Here is a 19,001-nt window from a genome sequence, read left to right on the forward strand (position 1 = left end):
AAGGGCTAGAATCAGAATAGTATGCCAGCTAAAGATGTGCAGAGACCCAGAAGATGCAGGGGGAAAGACTTATCTTAGGTAGGAAGAGATGATTTCTAGAGGTGCCAGGAGACAGTTTAGAGGCAGATATGGCTAGAGACATAAATTTAGGCATTGTCCGTGTAGAAATGAGAGTTGAAGCCTTGGGAGTATATACGTTAAAAATCTATTATTTATTGAGTGCCTGATATTGAGAATCTTTTGTTGGACACTGGAGACACAACAATGAATTAAACAGACGGGCCCTGAAAAGAAATCCTCAGGCACAGCAGTATATAAGGGCCAAATGGGAAAAAAAATGACATCCATAAAGGAGGCAAAGATAAAATATCCAGAGATGTAAGGGGACCAAGAATGGGATACTGATAAAGTTAAAAGAAGAGACTGCCTGCAGAAAGGGAGATAAATGATGTACAATGCTTCTAAGAAGTTTGTGGGGTAGCTTGAGGAATGAACAGGGAAGTAGAGACAGATTGCAGACAACCCTTCAAATAAATCTTAGTGCAGGAGAGAAAGAGAGAGAGGAATGGGTAGGGCCATGAAAACTTCCTTCCTGCTCTCCCAAGGCAGGAGGTGCATTGGAGGAAGCGGACAAGCACCTCCAAATTTGAATGTTGAATTTTAACTTCTCTACATCATTGCATTAGAAATTGGAGTCTTTGGGAAGTGTCTCAAGAGTGGAACCCTCATGAATGAGATCAACAAGCTTATGAGAGAGAGGAACCCAGAGCTCTCTCCTTGCCTTATGAGGCTATGAAGAGATGACTGAAGTCTTGGCTCTCACCAGAATCTGATCATGCCGGCTCCTGATCTCTAGAACCATGGCAATTTTGACTGTAAAGAAGTTCACTAAAATGTATGCACTGGGCAAGTGTTTGAGTGGCTTCCTTAAACTAACTGTGTGACATTTTTATTTATGGGTTAGTTAAAGTCATTTTACTTAGGTTTCTGTTTAAAAGGCTATGAGAAATAGACTCTGTGGTGCCAGCTGCCCAGGCTATGGTAACTTCTTATAGCTGCTCACACAGACCAAGATAGACCTGGGAATTCAGAAGACTGATGGGAGGAAGCATTGTGGGGTTGGGGGGGTTGTCTAAGACAGGACAAGTCGGGTGATTACCAGAGGGTCTGGAAGGCAGGGAGCCGTAGTCTCAGAACATGGGATGAACTGGTCTCTGCCTGGCACATTTGCAATTAAAAGTGAGTAGTGATGTAAGTCCTCTGGGAGTGGGTGGGGAGGATGGAAGTGGGAAGAGGATGGGGTCTAGGCTCACTTCCGCTTCCGGGGGTGGGGGAACTGGGATTGCTAAGCAGGAAAACAGGAAGAACTGCCTAGCAGCGGTGCTGATGATAGAGCACTTCCACGGGCATGAGAAATGAAGGCCAGGTCTGGTGTTCACTTAAAAACAAAACAAAACAAACAAACAACAACAACAAAAAACCCAGATCTAATTTAAGCTGACTATGGGAGGGACCTATGATGTCATCACAGGCAAAGGTCACGGTCATAGGCCCACTGTAGGAAGGTGGGGAAGGGCACTGCATGCTTTCACCCCCAGGGAAGCTGCTCCCGAAGGAAGAAGAAATGCACCCCTTGGCTGTACTAGTTTTTCTGTTGCTTGACATCAAGGAAGAATAGCTTCTGATGAGGGTAGGAAGGCTGGGGCATGTCCTGGTGCTGAGATCTTTACATATATGAATTAGCTCCTCCATGGCTGCTTGTTATCCAGCACAGTTTTGAACTGCGAAGACTGGCATGTAAAGAGATAAGGACCTTCCAAATCGTGCTAACGATGCGTTTAAGTTGCGCAGCTGACGATTTCTTCAGATGACGGTTTCCTTTTCTCTTTTGAGGACTGTAATGGTGCCAGCTGCTATCCTTGGGGGGACTTCACGTTAGAGAAAGTGTGCTCCAATACGGAGCACATACTACAGGGGCTGGGCTAGATAATCTTTTGAGGTAGAGCCCAATATTACTTGTGTTCATTTTTTTGTCTAAGAACATAGTTCTCAAGTTTACACTTATTTAACTCGTGACTCAGTGTTGTGACCTACACATGGACGGTTATGGATTCGGAAGAGGCTTGGGAGAATCGGGGGTCCTGCCACAGGAGGGAGCTGCAGCGGGGCCTCACAAAGATCTTCCCTTCCAGCGTCACGGAACTCGTGGCCCGTTGATCTACATGTATTACCTGGCTTCGGTTAAGTTAACAATGACACATGCACTAAAGCCTTTAAAACATTTCTGCCAGGAGTGCTTGATCGCTTTCACTAAGAAACAAAACATGAAGAGGAAACAACCTCATCTCAGTAAACGTTCTCTTCTGCTCATGGTTATAAATACCTCATTGCTCAGAGGGAAAAGAAATCTGGGTGATGTAGGAAGATAGGACAAGAACTTGATGTAAACTATAATTACTTACTTTCTTAAAAGTTCAAATTGCCAAGATGAATGGTGGAAATGTAAATTTATATTTACTGTGATTAATCCATACTTTTTCCCTCATGGTGTATTTTATTTACATACTTACTTGATGATTATTTTCCAGTTATATGAACATATCATGGTTAGCTAACCATCTAAAATGCCATTTTATCTTTCTCTCTTCTTATAATCATTTCTACTTTTCATTTTAGAGTGTTCACAGCATATTAGTGTAATATGCAAAGTGTTATATATAGTATCCCATAAATATAAAGGATATATATTTACTTATTTGGAGAGGGAGCTGAGATTTTTTTAAAAAAATAAGAGTCTCTATCAAAACTGTGGACACCGCAAGTCTAATATGCCATGTCAGTGATATATTTCAAAAATCTTATGTGAACCACAGGTGACTTTGAAATCCCTTTTCATGCCTGACCAACCTACAAATCCCTACAGGGGATGAGCCAGCCAGTTCTCTATATTCCCGCAGAAGGCAGGAATCTCTAAGCAGCGTGCTCCTGCTACCAAGACGGCTCACCTTCTGCTTCTCCTTCTGGGACACGGATTGCTTGGAGCTTTCTACAAGGTGGAAAAGTGCTTCATGCTTCTTGGTACTCACCATTAATTTTTTCTTAGCCTAGAGACAGAAACATACAAGAGAAGGAAACAAAGCAGAAAGAAGCAGAAATGGCCATTTAGAGAAAAGCTCTTCCATTTTGGAATGAGGTCTGTTTGTGAATGACTGTGAGATTTGACTTCTTTGTTCCCACCCTTCATCTCAATATCTGCCCAAAATACTACAGCAGCAAATATTTTGATAGGGAACCACTGTGCATTTTGTCACGATATTGGGTATTATGTGCAAGAGAGTTAGATATTTGCTAATTGACCTTGAACTCACTCTTTTGGGGCCTTGGCCTCCTGAGCGTTGGAAATGCAGCCCTGAACCACCAAGCCCAGACTGAGAGTTCAGACTACAAAATGAAACACTGTGTGTGTGTGGGGGGGGGGGGGTGGAGGGAATCAGCCTACCGCCTTCCTTGAAACTTGTGAAGATGCTATGCAAGGAAGCTCAAGAAACAAGCTGCTTACAGCCCCTCTTTTAGCTCAGTCACGTGCCTGATGATAAATGGGTGTGAGTCAAGAGTACTTGGTCCTTCAGAATTTGCAATTTTGTCTCTGAAGCAGACTGCACGTCAGGACTGACACCGGAAGCCTCTTCTTGCATTGAAATGAGGCAGGAAATGATTACAACTCAAGAAATCCATGTGATCTAATGACTTTGTTATTCTTCATAAAACAATGAAATCATTTGATTTAGGAAAACAACTTATCAGAAACTGGGGAATAACAGGAGGGTTTTTTGTTGTTGTTCTTTGAAGCAGACAGTTATAGAATATTGTCTCTAGCCTTTGATCTATTGTATTTGATCTATTATTTCCTGTGAGAACTCAGTGTTTACAGATAATTTTTTTTCAAAACAAACCTTTTTTAAAAAACTCAGAAAATCAAGAGCAAAATTAAAAAAAAACAAGTGTTTGGATGCTTTTTTTGGACTTTGAGATTGTTTCTCAATGTGATTCTCTTTATCAGTACATCTACCACAAGGGTAGGAACTTGTTTGTCTAGAACAGTTCTCATCTTGGTCTCTGGAGTCTTCGATATCAGCAGAAGCTTCAGAAACAAGCCTGAGGTCAGCTGCTTCTGAGGGCATCTCTGGTTATTTGGTATAGGCGGCTGTTTACTTGTGAAGGTTCTTTGAGGTCATTAACATTAGGAGACGTAAAGGGAGGGTTCAACTCTTGGAATGCACATCTTCTTCAAGGACATGATTGGGTTTTCTTAGCAGATTCCTCAGTCTCTCATCCTCCTTACTCAAAGAAACTCCTACACAGGATTATTCTAGACTAATCTGCTGTACATGTGGACCTCATCTGCTGTTTCTGTAGCTTAAGTTCTCTGGCTTCTTACATCCAATCAAAACTTATCTAGAGGATTCATGTGCTGTTTCCTGTGCTTGCTATCTAGCCAACTAAGTTTCCAAGTAATTGGAAACGTGGAGCAAGCCTTAGTGTAGCCCATGTGTTCTTGTAGAATTAACATGTGTTCCCTTTGACATTAGCACACTCCTTACCATGCCCTCTCCATAGCAAGGTAGAGATCACTAGCACCCTGTACAAATGAAAACCAAAGCAGTGTTTGTTACTTCACCTAAATGTCAAACTCCACAGAGAGGCAGTCAATATAACACGATGGAAAAGAGCAACGACTCCAGAGCCCGAGAACGTCTAAGACTTCGTGGTTTAACCATTAACCAGTTTCAAACCCTTGGAAATAACCTTGACAGTCCAAAGTCACGTGATACCTTGGTTGGTATGATGACTGAACACACAAACAGGCAGCTCTTGGCACATAAGAAATGCCATGTAAATATTAACCATAAACCGTACCCATATCTCGAGTCATCCTCTGCTTTGGATTAGTTGAATGATGCATCTGTATAATAACTCAGGTGAGTGATTTTCGCTTCAATAGGTGCATTGAAAAGCGTTAGGACACACCATTATGTGTGTCCAAAAGTAAAGAAGTCCCATCCTAAGAACTGCGTTTATGTAAAGGCTGTTTGTGTATACTTGCCTTGATTTGCTGATTCCAGTTGTTAATAACAAGATTTGCCGTCTTTTCAACTTCATTATCAAGCTGTCGAAAAGAAAAACAATGAAAAAAATGTTGCCTTCTTGCTTAGTCACTGTTATTAATTAAATATCTATGGATACCAAAACTCAGAGATCAAAACTTATTCCTGCAGCATCACAGCATTTAGAGGTGGGACTCTGGGGAGTGGGAGGAGCCTGAGAGTGGAGCCTTGTAGGGATCTGAGGAGTCTAGGTGCTTTGAACGAGAATGGCCCCGTAGGCTCTTGCTTCTGAATGCCTAGTCCCAAGTTGGTGGAATGTTTGAGCAGGCTTAGGTGGTGTGGCCTTGTTGGAGGTGTGTCACTGGGAGTGAACTTTGAGATTTCAAAAGCCCAAGGTAGGCTGTGGTCTCTCTCTCTTTCTCCCTCCCTCCCTCTGAACAGGAGATAATGGGGACCGATGATTGGAGGATCGTGACGTCAGCTATCCAATGTGTTGTAATAAATTATAATAGCACTGATTAATTTATGGTATCAAATGCAGTTATCATATTATTATATGGTATGTAAAGTGTTTTATAATTAGTGAAATACAGACTTGCTTTGAGTTTTTCTAAAGTTGCTGGCAAAAGTAGATGATTATATTTATTTCAAGTAAATTTTGTCACTTTTTCTCTACTACCTTAGATAGGACATCCATTCTGGTGGAACACAGCATATATATATATATACATATATATATGTATATATGTATATATATATGTATACACATAATATACATACATATACACACACAAAAACATCGATTCTAGTTAATGTGTTTATATTTCATTTATTTTCGTTCCTCTTCCATCTGAGTTTTCCCAGTTCCTTTAGTTCTTTAGCCTTATAACCAACTTGACCCTGTCCCCCACCTCCAAGATTATTTTTACCCTTTGCAAGGATGGCCTGCTAAGCCTCAGGCACTTTGTACCTGCGCTTGACCCTGAGCCCACACCTTGGGAGCACAGCAGCATTAACAGCTGCGCTAGTTGTCTGGAAGCATTGTCTAAAGCGGCTAACCATTGTGATACACTGAGAACGGGGGGGGGGGTGTAGGGAGGGGAGAGAACACACAGTGAAATTGTCCTAGAAGGAAAGGTGCATGCCCAGAGCAGAAGACATGGAAAAGACAACCAGCTGTTCTTGAGAGGCATGCCTAATGCCTCCCTTTAGTCTTAAGAGTATTCGAGAGTTGTAGCTATTATTATTACCTTTAAGTAATCTCACTTTGGTAAGTAGGAAAGTATCTTTTGGAACAAATTATGCATATGGGACTTGGGTGGAGCTCAGTGATAGAGTTTACAAAATAGAATAGACCATTTAAAAGTACCAAGAAATTGAAAATAACCTCTAATTTTATCATCTCAAAGTAATTTTTGTTAACATTTTGGGAAGGATCTTCCAGCTGAGATTCTATTACTTTATTAGATTTCTTTCATCTTGGGTTTCCCTTTAATATCGTATGTGGAACTTGCTAGCCTAGAAGGCAGGGAGATTCACCTTCCTCTCCCTTACCAGAGTGTTTCACTTGTTTGTTAAGAACATTTTATTATGCCGGGGTTTGAATCTAGGGCCTTAGGGTCTTGAGCATGCATAGCAAGTGTTTGTTTGGTTGGTTGGTTGGTTGGTTTTTTTGATCATTGATTCATACCCAGCCTTAGAAATCTTCCTTCTAAGAGGAAAGAGAAGCTCTGACTCACCGATTTTCTCTTCTTTTCTTGCATACTCAGGACCTGATGCGTTGGCTTTATTGCTTCCGACTCAATCGCTTTGCCAAGTTTTCTGGAATCAGAACATAAGGGTGCCCAGTCTCCTCCTGGGTTGCCATCCTCTGCCCGAATGCACTTCGGGGTAGATGAGTTCATAGCTAATCTAGTTCGTGCAGGTCTGAAGTGGAATACTGGCTCCCACCCACTCTAAATGTGTGGCACCCCCCTTCAGAGTAGGGGCAAAGGTGTGGGTGTGGGGCGGTGGAAATGGGTACGGGACAAAATTACAGGAAGCACTCACTGATGTAGGTCTGCCGCTGATTTCATGCTCTCTGAGGCCCAGGCCCAGGCAGTGCTGAGACAGCTAGAGACACAAATGGGGGGAGGGGTGTTAATTATTAGTGAGCACTGAGAAATCAAGCATTACAGTCCACAGACTGCCTCCCCTCATATTCATTCCCTGGCTGGAGCTTCAATTTCTCCGTGAGATTAAATTCAGCCAGTATATTTATTGGCACCACAGACATTATACACACTGCCTTTTCCCCATTCCTTCTTTTTTTTTTCCCACTTAGATTTTCATCTTCTATTTTACCTATGCAGAAAATCAGGGAGATAAAGTGGCCAAGGAAAGGAACAGGTGAGGGAGAGGAATTTAGAAGACCCTCACAGAAAAGCTTTTCAAGTCCCTTACTTTACAGATGAATAAACCAAGCCTTCGAGGATGTAAGTGACACAGGGTTTGAGCCCAAGTCCCTGGCACATTGTGCGTGCTGATCTTGGGGTTGGAGTTCAAATCCTGCCCCAGGCTAACTTTTAAGACAGCCTCATATCTTTCCCGGTCCCGGAAGCAGAGGGAGGACAAGGAAGCCTGATGTTCTCTTCTCTCATAGCAGGGGGCGACTCTTAGTTGTCTGTCAGGCGTCCTTGGAAGTCAGGACAAGTAGTCTTAGTTAACTGCAGGGACAGAGCCCATGGCACTTTTGATGGAGCGGAAGGGAGGAAGCTGCATCCCTGCCAGAATCAGACCGGAGCAGAAGTGCGCCTCCAGTGGCCGAGTCTGCATCCTGCACTGGGACAATGGGAAAACCAGAGCAGAGGCCAGGGTTTCTACAGTCTATACCAGCACCAGAGAGTGCCTACTGTGTGCTTCTAGTGCAAGAAACCACAGGAAGGAGAAAACTAATCTACATTCACATGATGGGGGTCAGTGGTTTTTTTGGCGATGGTGAGGGCGTGGACACAAACAGGAAGAAGCGACTTCGGGTGTGTTGAAAATGTCTTTGGTGGTGGTTAGTTAGGTAGTACACACATCTGTTAAACTGGATGGACCAAACTCTATACTTAAAATAACTGCTGCTGGATGAGGTGGTTCATCCCCGTAATCCCAAGCAACTGGAATGTGGAAGCAGGAGGGTCAGGTCATCTGAGTTTACATAAAGAATTTGTGATCAGCTTGGGCTACATGAGACACTCCAATAGCAAATGAGTGTTTACTATTTTGTGTAAATTAAACCAAATATAATTGTGTTTATTAGGCTATGAGGAGCATTCACTAAAGAGAGCCTCCCAAGTGATTGCACAGCCGCTGGCCAGCCTGACAGGAAATGCATCATGTGACCTCAGAGAGCCCAGAGCGCAGGTCTGAAAGCAGACATCCCTGTCCCTGATTTCTTTTGTGACCCTTGAAGGCTCACTCGGCTTTTCTGAGCCTCATTTAACTAATCTTATGAAATAAGACATTGGGATCTCTGTGTAAGCATCTAACACAGATTTTGACCTAAATTTTATCACTAAATACCACACTAAGGCTGGCTCACTGGCCATTTTGAATGTGTCTGCCATTTTGAAGCTAAGGTTGCCATGGTGGGACCTGAATCATTAGGATCAAAATTAAAAGGCCATTCAGGAAGTTTCCCTCCTCATCCCATGGTCTGTTAAGCACGCTTGCATTACTGCATTTAATTCAGTAACTGTAAGGAATGGGTTTTATTTCTGTTTTTATGTTAGTATATTTATTATCATTATTTATGTTTCTTTCAGAAGAGGGCTCACACTACAGCAGCATTGACCTGAAATTCTCTGTGTAGCCTAAGATGGCCTCAAACTCATGGCAATTCTCCTGCCTCAGCAGATTTCCTTCAGCACCACGGCATTTCAGCTTCATTTTCATCTTAAAGAGACACTTAGAAAGAAGATGAGTGGTCCCAGGCCACTAGCCTGAAAAGTAGTATAACCAGAGTTTAAACTGGGCTGTCTAAGTGGAAGTTGGTCTAAGCCCAACCACACTACTGCACTGACTCGTTTGTAATCTACCAAGATATCACCCCCAAATAAAAGTAGAACAAGAACCCGAGCCGTTTCAAAGCAACTTGCTATCATCACCCTGGTGCCCAGGCAGGAGTGAGAAATTGGTTCTGGAAGCCCTTTTTTCCTCTGAATTTGCCCACTATCATCATCAGCTGAGGAAACTCAGCAAGAACACTGCGAGTTCAGAGTCTCATCTGCACGCGGTAGTACAGAAGCAGCGTCGTAACCAGTTTTCAATAATGGACGATTTTATTGTTGCAACATACTGTGTGCTTGTCCTCACATGCTGAGTCCTCCACACTGTTTGCTTCATTTATTATTCGGGCTGCACATCATGCTACAACCCATACACACACTCAAATGCACACTCATCTGCTCCCTGTACAGGAAGACATGGAGGCACAAGGAGACCAAGATCCTTGTCAAAAGTCACAGAATAGAGATAATACAGAATTCACACGTCCTGCCTCTAAGACCTTCTGGCTTCACATTCCTTCCTAGATGGCATTCTTAAGCCAATGGTGGGCTCAGGTGCCATAAAGCCCCAGGATGAGTCTAAACGGGCAGCTCATTAACTGCATGATTGGGGAGTTTTATTTCAGCTGTAGTCTCAAGTCCTCATCCGTAAGGAGGATAAACATAAGAACTTTCAAGGATTGTTGTGAGGATTAAATAGGAATATCCACTAAGCATTTGAGGCAGTGCCTGGCCCAGAATAAATCCCCAAGATCTGGAAGCCATGCTTGGTAGGATTGTATCTGCCATGTGTGGGAGAAAGAGCTGAGAGTGAGATTTTTTTTCACTTTTAATTTTTTACAAAGGATTTTTTTTGCCTTACCTTTGTCATCATACTTACTTTTGCTTTGTGCTCTGTAGTGCTTTGCTCAGCTTGGCTGCCAGTTTCTGAAGTCCTTTGGCGTAGTTAATCTCCAGGTTGGCTCTATGAGCAAAGGACTTTGTATGTAGGATATACTGGTCAGAATTAGCAAGAGCACACATAGACAAAGGCATACACATGGAGTAGGGGAGGGAGGTAGAGATAGATAGATAGATAGATAGATAGATAGATAGATATTAGATAGATAGATAAATGGTAGGTAGATAAATGATAGATAGATAGATGGTAGAGAGATAGACGATAGGGAGATAGATGATATAGATAGAAAGATGATAGATAGATAGATAGATAGATGGTAGATAGATATGATAGATAGAGAGATAAATGATAGAGAGATAGATGATAGAGATAGATAGATGATAGATATATAGATATACAAGTATACTCTCTCACACACATATATTCAGACACAGACACTCAGACACACAAATACACACACTCTGACACATAAAAGGTCATGGTGAAAATACAGTGTCTTCATGAGGAAGAGATTAACTATTGACAGAAGGATGCTCTTGTCTTTTGGCAAACCCTTAGGAATATCAAAGAGGATCCCCAAAGAAAAGTACTCTACTAAACTCTCTTTCCACCGATGCTATGGGTTGGATTGTGCCTCCCTCAACGAGTACTGAACCCCAGCATCTTAGCTGCTTTTTTTTTTTTTTACCGTGTAATCTGACCAATGCAATGTCAACAGAGAAGGCTTCATTTTGGCTCATGGTTTGAGCATACAGTCCATGGTGGTAGGGGCATACTGCAGCTGATCACACCGCGTTTGCAGTCACAAAGCAGATAGAGCGAACCTGGGTGCTCAGCTTGTGTTCTCCCGTTTACTTGGTCCAGAACCCTAGCCTGTGAGATTGTGCAACATGCCTTGGTCTCCTACCTCTGTTAAACCCCTCTGACAACGCCATCATAGACATGCCCAGATGTACAGCTCCTATGTGATTTTAGGTCCTGCCAGGTTGGCAATATTAATGATCACACAAAGGCTATGTGAATATGTCATCTTTGGAACTAGGTTCTGTGAAGGAGATCAAGTTCAGACGAGGCCCAAATAGAATTTGATGTGTCCTTATAAAAAGGGTGGGGAGGAAGGGGGGGACTGGACACAGAGATGGGTATGTGGGGGGAAAATACCCTATGAACATGAAAGCGGGAACCAGAGGAAGATCTACAAGCCTAGGCGTTATCAACATATCACCAGAAGCTGGGAGGGGACGTGAGACAGCATGCAGTGTCTTCATTAGGAAGAGGTATCTATTCCACAGCAGGAACCAAACCAACCAACTAAAGCCTTAACCTCATCAGAGCTCTGGTCTCCAGAACTATTACATGGGGAGTCTTGTCCTTCAAGCTACCCAGCTCTGCCACTTCATTAGAATAAGCCTAGACACCTGGTACAGCTAGTAAGGTGCATAGTCATCACTAAACCCATTAGCTCGACGTCCTAAATAGAAGCTGGAAATAAAATGATACGTATGATTGAGATACTGTGTGGTAGCTTCAGAGGGCGCCTGCTGCCTTTACCTCCCAAGGAACTGACTAGAGGCAGGTGCCCTGCTCAAGTGGCATTATGGTAGAAACCTGAGGGGCTCCTCCGTTACTTTCTATGCAGGGCAAGATAGCAGGAAATCATTGGTTCTTGGAGAGCTCAAGTTATCTCTTCTTAAAATTATTTTACCACTTTCTTGTCAGAGGTCCATCTGTAGCTACAATGAGGTTATGTTCCTATTCACCTCACCTCCCCACACACCCTCTCTTTCTTCTCCCCCATCTGCTCTTTCTTTCTAAAAGATGACTTCTATCCACTTTAAGTTTTTTTTAAATATATTTATTTGTTTGTACAGGAGTGTGAGCACACCACAGTATACACTCAGAGCTCAGAGGACCACTCGAAGGGGTCAGTTCTCTTCCTCTACTGTGTAGAGCCTGGGAATGAGAGTCAGGTCACCACCAAGTCCTTTGATGGTGATGACTGCCTTTATCCCCTGAGCCACCCCTCCAGAGCATTACATCTGATGAATGTGTACTTTTTGGCTCACAGTGCTAGACACAAAATAAATAGTAAATATTAATTATTTGAGGATGATGGTGATGATAGTGGTGGATTGAAAGGCTTTTTAGGTATCCACGGTGAAGCGTGTAGTCCTCTATGCCATTGTCTCCCCATAAGGGCTTCTAGGCCAAGAGGGGATGCTGACAGGGACAGCTTCTCCTTCACAATTCAATTTCACTTCCAGAATGTTCTTACAGGCTCTACAAAGGGGCTCAGAGGCCAAGTGAGAGAGGCAACTATCACAAGGAAATACTCCTTTCCTTAGCATTAGTAATGTCATAAGATTCATAGGGAATGAAGGTGTTTTGGTGTCGGGAGGAGGCTCTTTGCTTGCTTTCAGATGATTGGCAGTTTCTAAGTCTGGCCATCTCTGCTCCTGAAACCCACCCCTATGCATTTTCTTTCTTCTTTCCCCACCCCCTCGCCACAATCTCAGGTTGACCTTGAACTTGATGTGTATCTTGGGGTGACCTTGAATTCCTAATTTTTTTTGCCTCAACCTCCTGGGTGCTGGGATTATAGGCATGTACCACATTAGCTAACTCTCCCAGGCTTTCAATCAAGAAAGTAGAGACCCACCTGAGGAGATTCATTAGCCAAGCCAGAATTTCTTGCCTTAGTATCAGTGCCAGGGCAAATCTGTGAGTCTCCAGATTAAAAAGCCATCTCCCACACATGATGATTATGTATTCAAACAATGCCCTCCGTACACGGAAGGGCGTCTACTTTTTGACTCCTCAGACACTTGACCTGTTCTCTGTTTATTCACAAAAACACAGCAACACCCACCCTTTATCGGGCCCTTATACTATGCAAGACACTATTGTAAGCATTGTAGCTCTTTCCTCTAAAAAAATTATTGCCTTTATTTAGCATGGGGAGGGGGTAACACAGCATAGATTTGGAGGCCAGAGGACAGCTTGATGGGTTTGGTTCTGTGATTTCACTGTGCGGGTCTGAGAATCAAACTCAGGTTGTTAGACTTGGCAGCCAGCCCTTTACTCGCTGAGTCGTCTCTCTGGCTCATTTTTATTTGTGTTGAACCTACAGAGACTTGCGCGAGGTGGACACGATCTTTCTGACAATTTCCAGGAGGGAACACCAGGCCTGGAGTTTGATTGGTTGCTCTGCCGAGGACACGTGAGAGGGAGGTGATACAGCTAGCTTCCAAATCCGAGCTACTTAACCATGCTCCTCCCCTGACTCAGATGTGGAGAATGGCTGTGGCTATTGCCAGGGGAGTCAGAAAAAAGCGCATTTTAAAACTTCTAGTGCCACTCCAGTGTTAATTACGGTGTTGTGACTCACTGACGCTCCCACGGTGTGGCGGCCACTGCCAGCTATCCCAGTGCACATGTTAAGACTCTCTGCTTCCGGGGCCTTTTCCGAGGCACTCATGTATTGTAAATTGGTTGGTGAGTGGGGAGTGGGGAGAATGATGATCTGGCTAAGAGGCAATGGAGGGGGACTCTGATCTCAAACACCATCAGCTTAACTTGTCGAGGCCAGGCTGAGTTGGACCCAGTGTCTCCGACCAGCCAGATTGTGTTCTTTATCTGCTTGCAACTTATTAATGACCCCCGAGGACTTTAGAATCAGTCAAACAGAGCAGGCTGTAACCATCCAGCTTTGCCTTCTACCTGTGGCATCCCGACTGGGGTGGGGGTGGTGGGGGAGGGCGGCTGTTCATCAGAAGGAACTGAAATTCCAAACAGGGAGGAGGGGAAGGAGGACGTGGTATGGGATATTGTCCTTCAGGCCCTCAGTGGCTTTTACCTTAACAGATGTCCATGGCTAAATTCCTAGCCGATGACCAATTTTTATCCAATGGCTGGATTTGCCACTCTCATGGGAAGTTACGTTCTAAGAGACAAATATAATGATATCTGTCACTTTTGTAAGTCTAAATGATTGTGTGTGTGAATGGAAGCAAAGACTACCATGTGGTGTTCTGTGATGTATGTGTAAGTGGCACACATTTGTGTGTGTGTGTGTGTGCTGTGCTGTGTGTGTATGCAGGCATCCCAAAAGGATACCCTTCAATCTTTTCAGGCTACCTACCAAATAGACTGGACGTTGGCATTTTCTTAATGCTGCACAGAGACTGGTTTCATATTCTCTCTCTCTCTCTCTCTCTCTCTCTCTCTCTCTCTCTCTCTCTCTCTCTCTCTCTCTCTCTCTCTCTCTCTCCTCCCTGCCTCTTTTTTCCCCCAGGACAGGGCTTCTCTGTGCATCTTCTCTGTAGACCAAACTGGCTTTGAACTCAGAGATTTGCCTACCATTGCCTCCCAAGTGCTGGGCGTGCACAACCACAGCCTGGCACCATAATCTACTCTTTTGAAGGGAGCTGCTTTATCACGTTCCCCAGTCACAAAGCAATATATGTGCAAAAGGAATCCAGAGGGGCAGAGCTAAGCTCAAATCAGGTCTTGGAATTTTCTTTCTCCTGGTAAAACAATCAGGAAGAAGCACAGCAAACTCGATATTCTCACCTTCTCCCATCGTTTCCTTCCCCTCTACAGACATGATTTCTAACATGAATGAAGAGGCTTGTCTAGGCCACAGCTTCTTCATGTGTGAAATTGATAGTGTGCATGTGTATCCCGTCTGCTGGGTATATACTTTAGCTCAAAATATTCCAGTGAATTTTAATGATTCTGAGCCAGGGAAAGGACACTTTGACTTTCATCCCATTTACGTTTTAGTTTCCTCTCAGCCTGCAAGGCAAGTCGATATATTTTCATTACTAGTCATGAGAACCAACCAATAAGTCAAAAACCAGTGTTTGACCTAGATCTTAAAATAAACCACGCCTTTGGCATGGCGAAGGCTGTAAAATCCGTGCTCTCAGATCTGGTATTTTCAATGCAGCACAGGTTAGGCTGTGAGAATAGGTGGCTGTGTTCAGTTCAGAGGATCCTGCTGTGATAAACTTATGTAAAATAATTGTTTAAAGCCCTCTAGTTTCCTCTGTGTCTATGAAGAGTTCGTTGAAGCTGAATGAAGGTCTTCTCATGCTGAGGGAAGCAGACGACTGTGCTCTCCTCTGTAGGAATTAAGGATTTTAGTAACCTCAATAGATTGTTCCCATATTATCTTCCACCTCACAGTTTGAGCCAGAACCAACTTCCAGTTGGAGCTGGGTAAATGGATGTTTTCCCTTCAAGTCTTATCATTTTTCCTTTAAAAGGTAGCTATAACTCTTCTTAGAAATAAGCTGTATGTAAACGTTACCAGAAGCTGGGTGTCTGGTGTATGCCCATAATCCCAGCACTGTATAGGCTGGAAGAAGAGAACCAAGGGTTGGGGCTGGAGAGATGACTCAGCAGTTACGAACACTGGCTGTTTTTCCAGAGGACCCAGGTTCAATTCCCAGCACCCATATGGCAGCTCACAACTCTCTCTAAGTCCAGTTCCTGGGTATCTGGCACCTTCATACAATTGCACATTAAGTTAAATAAATTAAAAAAAAAGAGAGAGAGAAGCAAGCGTTAAGGCCAACCTAGTCTACATAGTGAGTTAGAGTTCAGTCTGGGCTTTATAGAGAGCAAGACTCAAGTTCAAATAAACTCCACCCACTTCCTAAAGGTCACCAAAAACATTGGGTGACTGTCCTGCAACTGTGTAGTTCCCCTGTTTCACAAGAGCATCTGACTGGGAGTAGCGTGGATAAAGACAGAAGTACAATCCACCCTCATCCTTCTTATTAAGATGGTCAAAGCTGCATCTTCCCAGAGGAACTCCTGTTCAAATCCAAGCAGAAATCTCTCAGCTTGCTGGCTGAGGCCCTGTCCTTATCTCTAATGCATCTGTTATACCAAGAACTTGGAAGAGAGAGTCCAGGATGTGGGGGATAAATGTATTTACTGGGCCATAATTAATTTTAAAAAAAAGTAGAACCATATCAGGCAAATTGTGGGTGGGGGTTGAGGGAGAATAGGGACCTTTTACAACATTTGAAAGCAATTACCTGGCCTTGTCTCCTGGGTCATATGAGTACGATTGTATTTGATTACATAGGAAATGGGCAGCCCACTGTCTTGTTAGGTAGTAAATTTTATACCCTCATTTGCCCCACCCAAGACTGGCCATTTAGAGTGAGGCACCAAGGTTTAATAATTAGACTCTAATTAAACATGACGTCATAATTTACGGGTCAGGCTCCATGCACTAGGGGTTTGATTGCCCTAGTCTTGTCCTAGGTTACTATCCTGAAGCCCTGTAATTTCCACTGTGCACAAGGGCAGTTGGCTGAGCAGGGGGGTTCGAGTATGTTGGAAAGGAAGGGATAGGGATTGTTTTTATATTTTGGGTTTTTGTTATCTCCAATGTATCTTCTATTGTGACCTTGATGATGCTTTGTTTTGTTTTGTTTTGGTTTTTTTTTGGGGGGGGGTCTTTTATTTTGGCTTTTTGAAATGGGGTTTCCCCGTGTAGCTTTGGAGCCTGTCCTGGAACTCGCTCTGTAGACCAGGCTGGCCTCAAGCTCACAGAAATCCACCTGCCTCTGCTTCCCAAGTGCTGGTATTAAAGGTGTGCGCCACCACCGACCAGCTGTGACTTTGAACCTGTTGAAGACTCTACAGAGACTCCTTTAGGATGAAATTCAGACTTCAGAGTATTTTATAAAGAACTTGAGATTTAGACTTTCCCTCCTGCCTCTCTCTCCCCACCCCTATGATCCTTATCCTCTCCTTCTTACTGTGTCCTTTGCCCCAGCACCCCACATTGTCCCCACTACCCAATGGGCCATTGTGTATCACAGACAATTGTGTTGCCTGGTGGGCACATCCTTGCCTTCCGTGGCTGGCTCTGGTAAATCTATTCTTCACCGGTCAGTGCTTCATTGTGGAAGACCCTCTTTAACTCAAGTCTCTGGTCTGGAACTCCCTTCCAGTCTGCATGTAGAGTCAGCACCCATCTCTGCTGCAGCTCTTATTGCCTTTACTTGTCTTACGAGCCTTTCCCACCTGTATCTAATGCAAATGGAATGAATCATTGATTTGTATGAAATACACCTGCACATTTAAGAGGAAACAGCCCTGGCCTTGTAGCTCAGGAAAGACACCTAAGGAAAGATAATTGTATCCCTCTCTTTGGTTATCAAACTGTTGAAAGAATGCACCTCAAGAAATTGAAATTTCCCAAAGTCTTAGACTGGAAAAACGAAAAGGCTGTGACCCTGGTACCCACCAGAAGGGGTGCTTGTCCCCTTGAAATGGAGTTTTTGTTCAGACAATTCAGTTTGTTAGACCACAGTGCAGAACTGACTAGAGCTGAGGCAGTGATGGGCCGGTGGTGGGCATGACTACGCCTCTACAGGAATGCTTAGTATGCGTACCTCTTGCCTTCTACTCCCAGCTCAACCTCGCGTCAGTCACCCTGGAGATGACCTGGGTCACTGGATGTCCTTATTTGTATTTACTCTCCTCAAAGTAGCCACGATGAATAAATATCCTTTTTGCTTTTCACAATTGCTTCTTTTGCCACCCCTGACGTGTGTGTGTGTGCATGTGTGTGTGTTTACTCAACTGTGCCACAGTGTGTGTGTGCAGGTCAGAGGTCAACTTTCAGAAATCAATTCTCTCCTTCCAACTGGATGCTGGAGATGGAGTTCAGCTCGTCAGGTTCGGTGGCAGGCATTTTACCTGTTCAACCACCTGACCAGCTCTGGTTTTGTTTTTGTTTGTTTGTTTGTTTGTTATTTTTGTTTTCTTTGCTTGAGACACAACCTTACTACACTGCCTGGGCTGGCCTTGACCTTGCAATCCTCCTGCCTCAGTCTCCCAAGCGCTAGGATTATAGGCAAGCACCACTGCCTTAAACAAGAGCCAGCCTTTTGCGGTCTATAGGATTAGGGAAGTAATTTCTGAAGTCACAGAACGAGGAGAGTGAAACTGAACTGGGCCAGGTGCACTGCGATCACTGGTCCTCGTGGACTAGTTTTGTGGAGTCGGTTCAAGAACAGGAGGAAAAGGTAGCGATCTCCGGATCACATCACTTGGCCTGATCCCGGGCTATGATCGATCTTCACTAACTGACTCATAAGAATGTGGACTAAAAGTACACCATGAGGAAACATCCATATGTTAATAAAGTACATATGACCGCTAGAAATGGTTCTCTGGATATGTATCCCTCAGGCTAGCTGCTTAACTGGACAGTTGAGCCAACCCAGGGATCTGGCCTCTTAAGTAGGAGGAGTCACTTCAAAGGAATAATTATCAGGAGCCAATCAATATCAAGTACCCCAGCAGTGGCATCTTGGTTGAGGGAAATAATTAGGCTGTTCCAGGTTAGCTTTACAAAATGTCTGTCACGTGCTCTTTCAGCATTATTCGAGATCGGGATCTTACTAAAACATTTATAGCCATTCTTCTTCGCATTTATGCTATGCAGTTCTTAACTCAGACACGTGCTCCAGTAGATATTCAGATCCTAAATCTGGTCCATAAGGAAGTAAAACCATGAAGAGATATCCCTACTGCCCAAGGGTTCCACGGTTGCCCCTTGGGAATGTGGAGATGGAGGCTTTCACACATTGAGCGGGCAGGGGGTGGTCCTGGCAAGGGACTCCGAGGGAAACCCAGGGAAGACGCCAAGAGGAAAGTGAGGCAGCGGCTGAACATCTAGAATTGAAGAGAGTGGTGAACCGGAGGCTTCTTGAGTCCTGTGGGTTCACCCTGGAGCCTCCTGTAGTTGTGGCCCATTTTATCCTCTGCCTCCTGGCTTCATGGCTGTCTATCTGGCACTAATTCTGAACTCTTGGACACCAAATAATCAAGACCAGGTGACTGCTATCTCAGTCATCTGCACGGTTAATTAGTATATAATTCTTCCTGTTTTTCAGGGAAAAGAGACTTATCTAAGCAAAGAGTTGA

At 43.8% G+C, this 19,001-nt stretch overlaps 1 protein-coding gene across 2 annotated transcripts in view; it reads right to left on the reverse strand.

The window, feature by feature from the left end:
• The window catches only part of Nostrin (nitric oxide synthase trafficking), a 52,541-nt gene that overhangs the window by 22,595 nt on the left and 10,945 nt on the right, over positions 1–19,001 (reverse strand). For both annotated transcript variants that reach the window (XM_038336986.1, XM_038336987.1), the window contains 5 exons: positions 10,020–10,103; positions 7,155–7,217; positions 6,845–6,926; positions 5,105–5,167; positions 3,006–3,104 (listed from right to left, as the gene is read on the reverse strand). In XM_038336986.1, the coding sequence (XP_038192914.1) occupies positions 3,006–3,104; positions 5,105–5,167; positions 6,845–6,926; positions 7,155–7,217; positions 10,020–10,103 (391 nt within the window). The remainder of the gene's footprint in view (positions 1–3,005; positions 3,105–5,104; positions 5,168–6,844; positions 6,927–7,154; positions 7,218–10,019; positions 10,104–19,001) is intronic.

Source organism: Arvicola amphibius, chromosome 7 (genome assembly GCF_903992535.2).
Source record: "Arvicola amphibius chromosome 7, mArvAmp1.2, whole genome shotgun sequence".
NCBI classification, from domain to species: Eukaryota; Metazoa; Chordata; class Mammalia; order Rodentia; family Cricetidae; genus Arvicola; species Arvicola amphibius.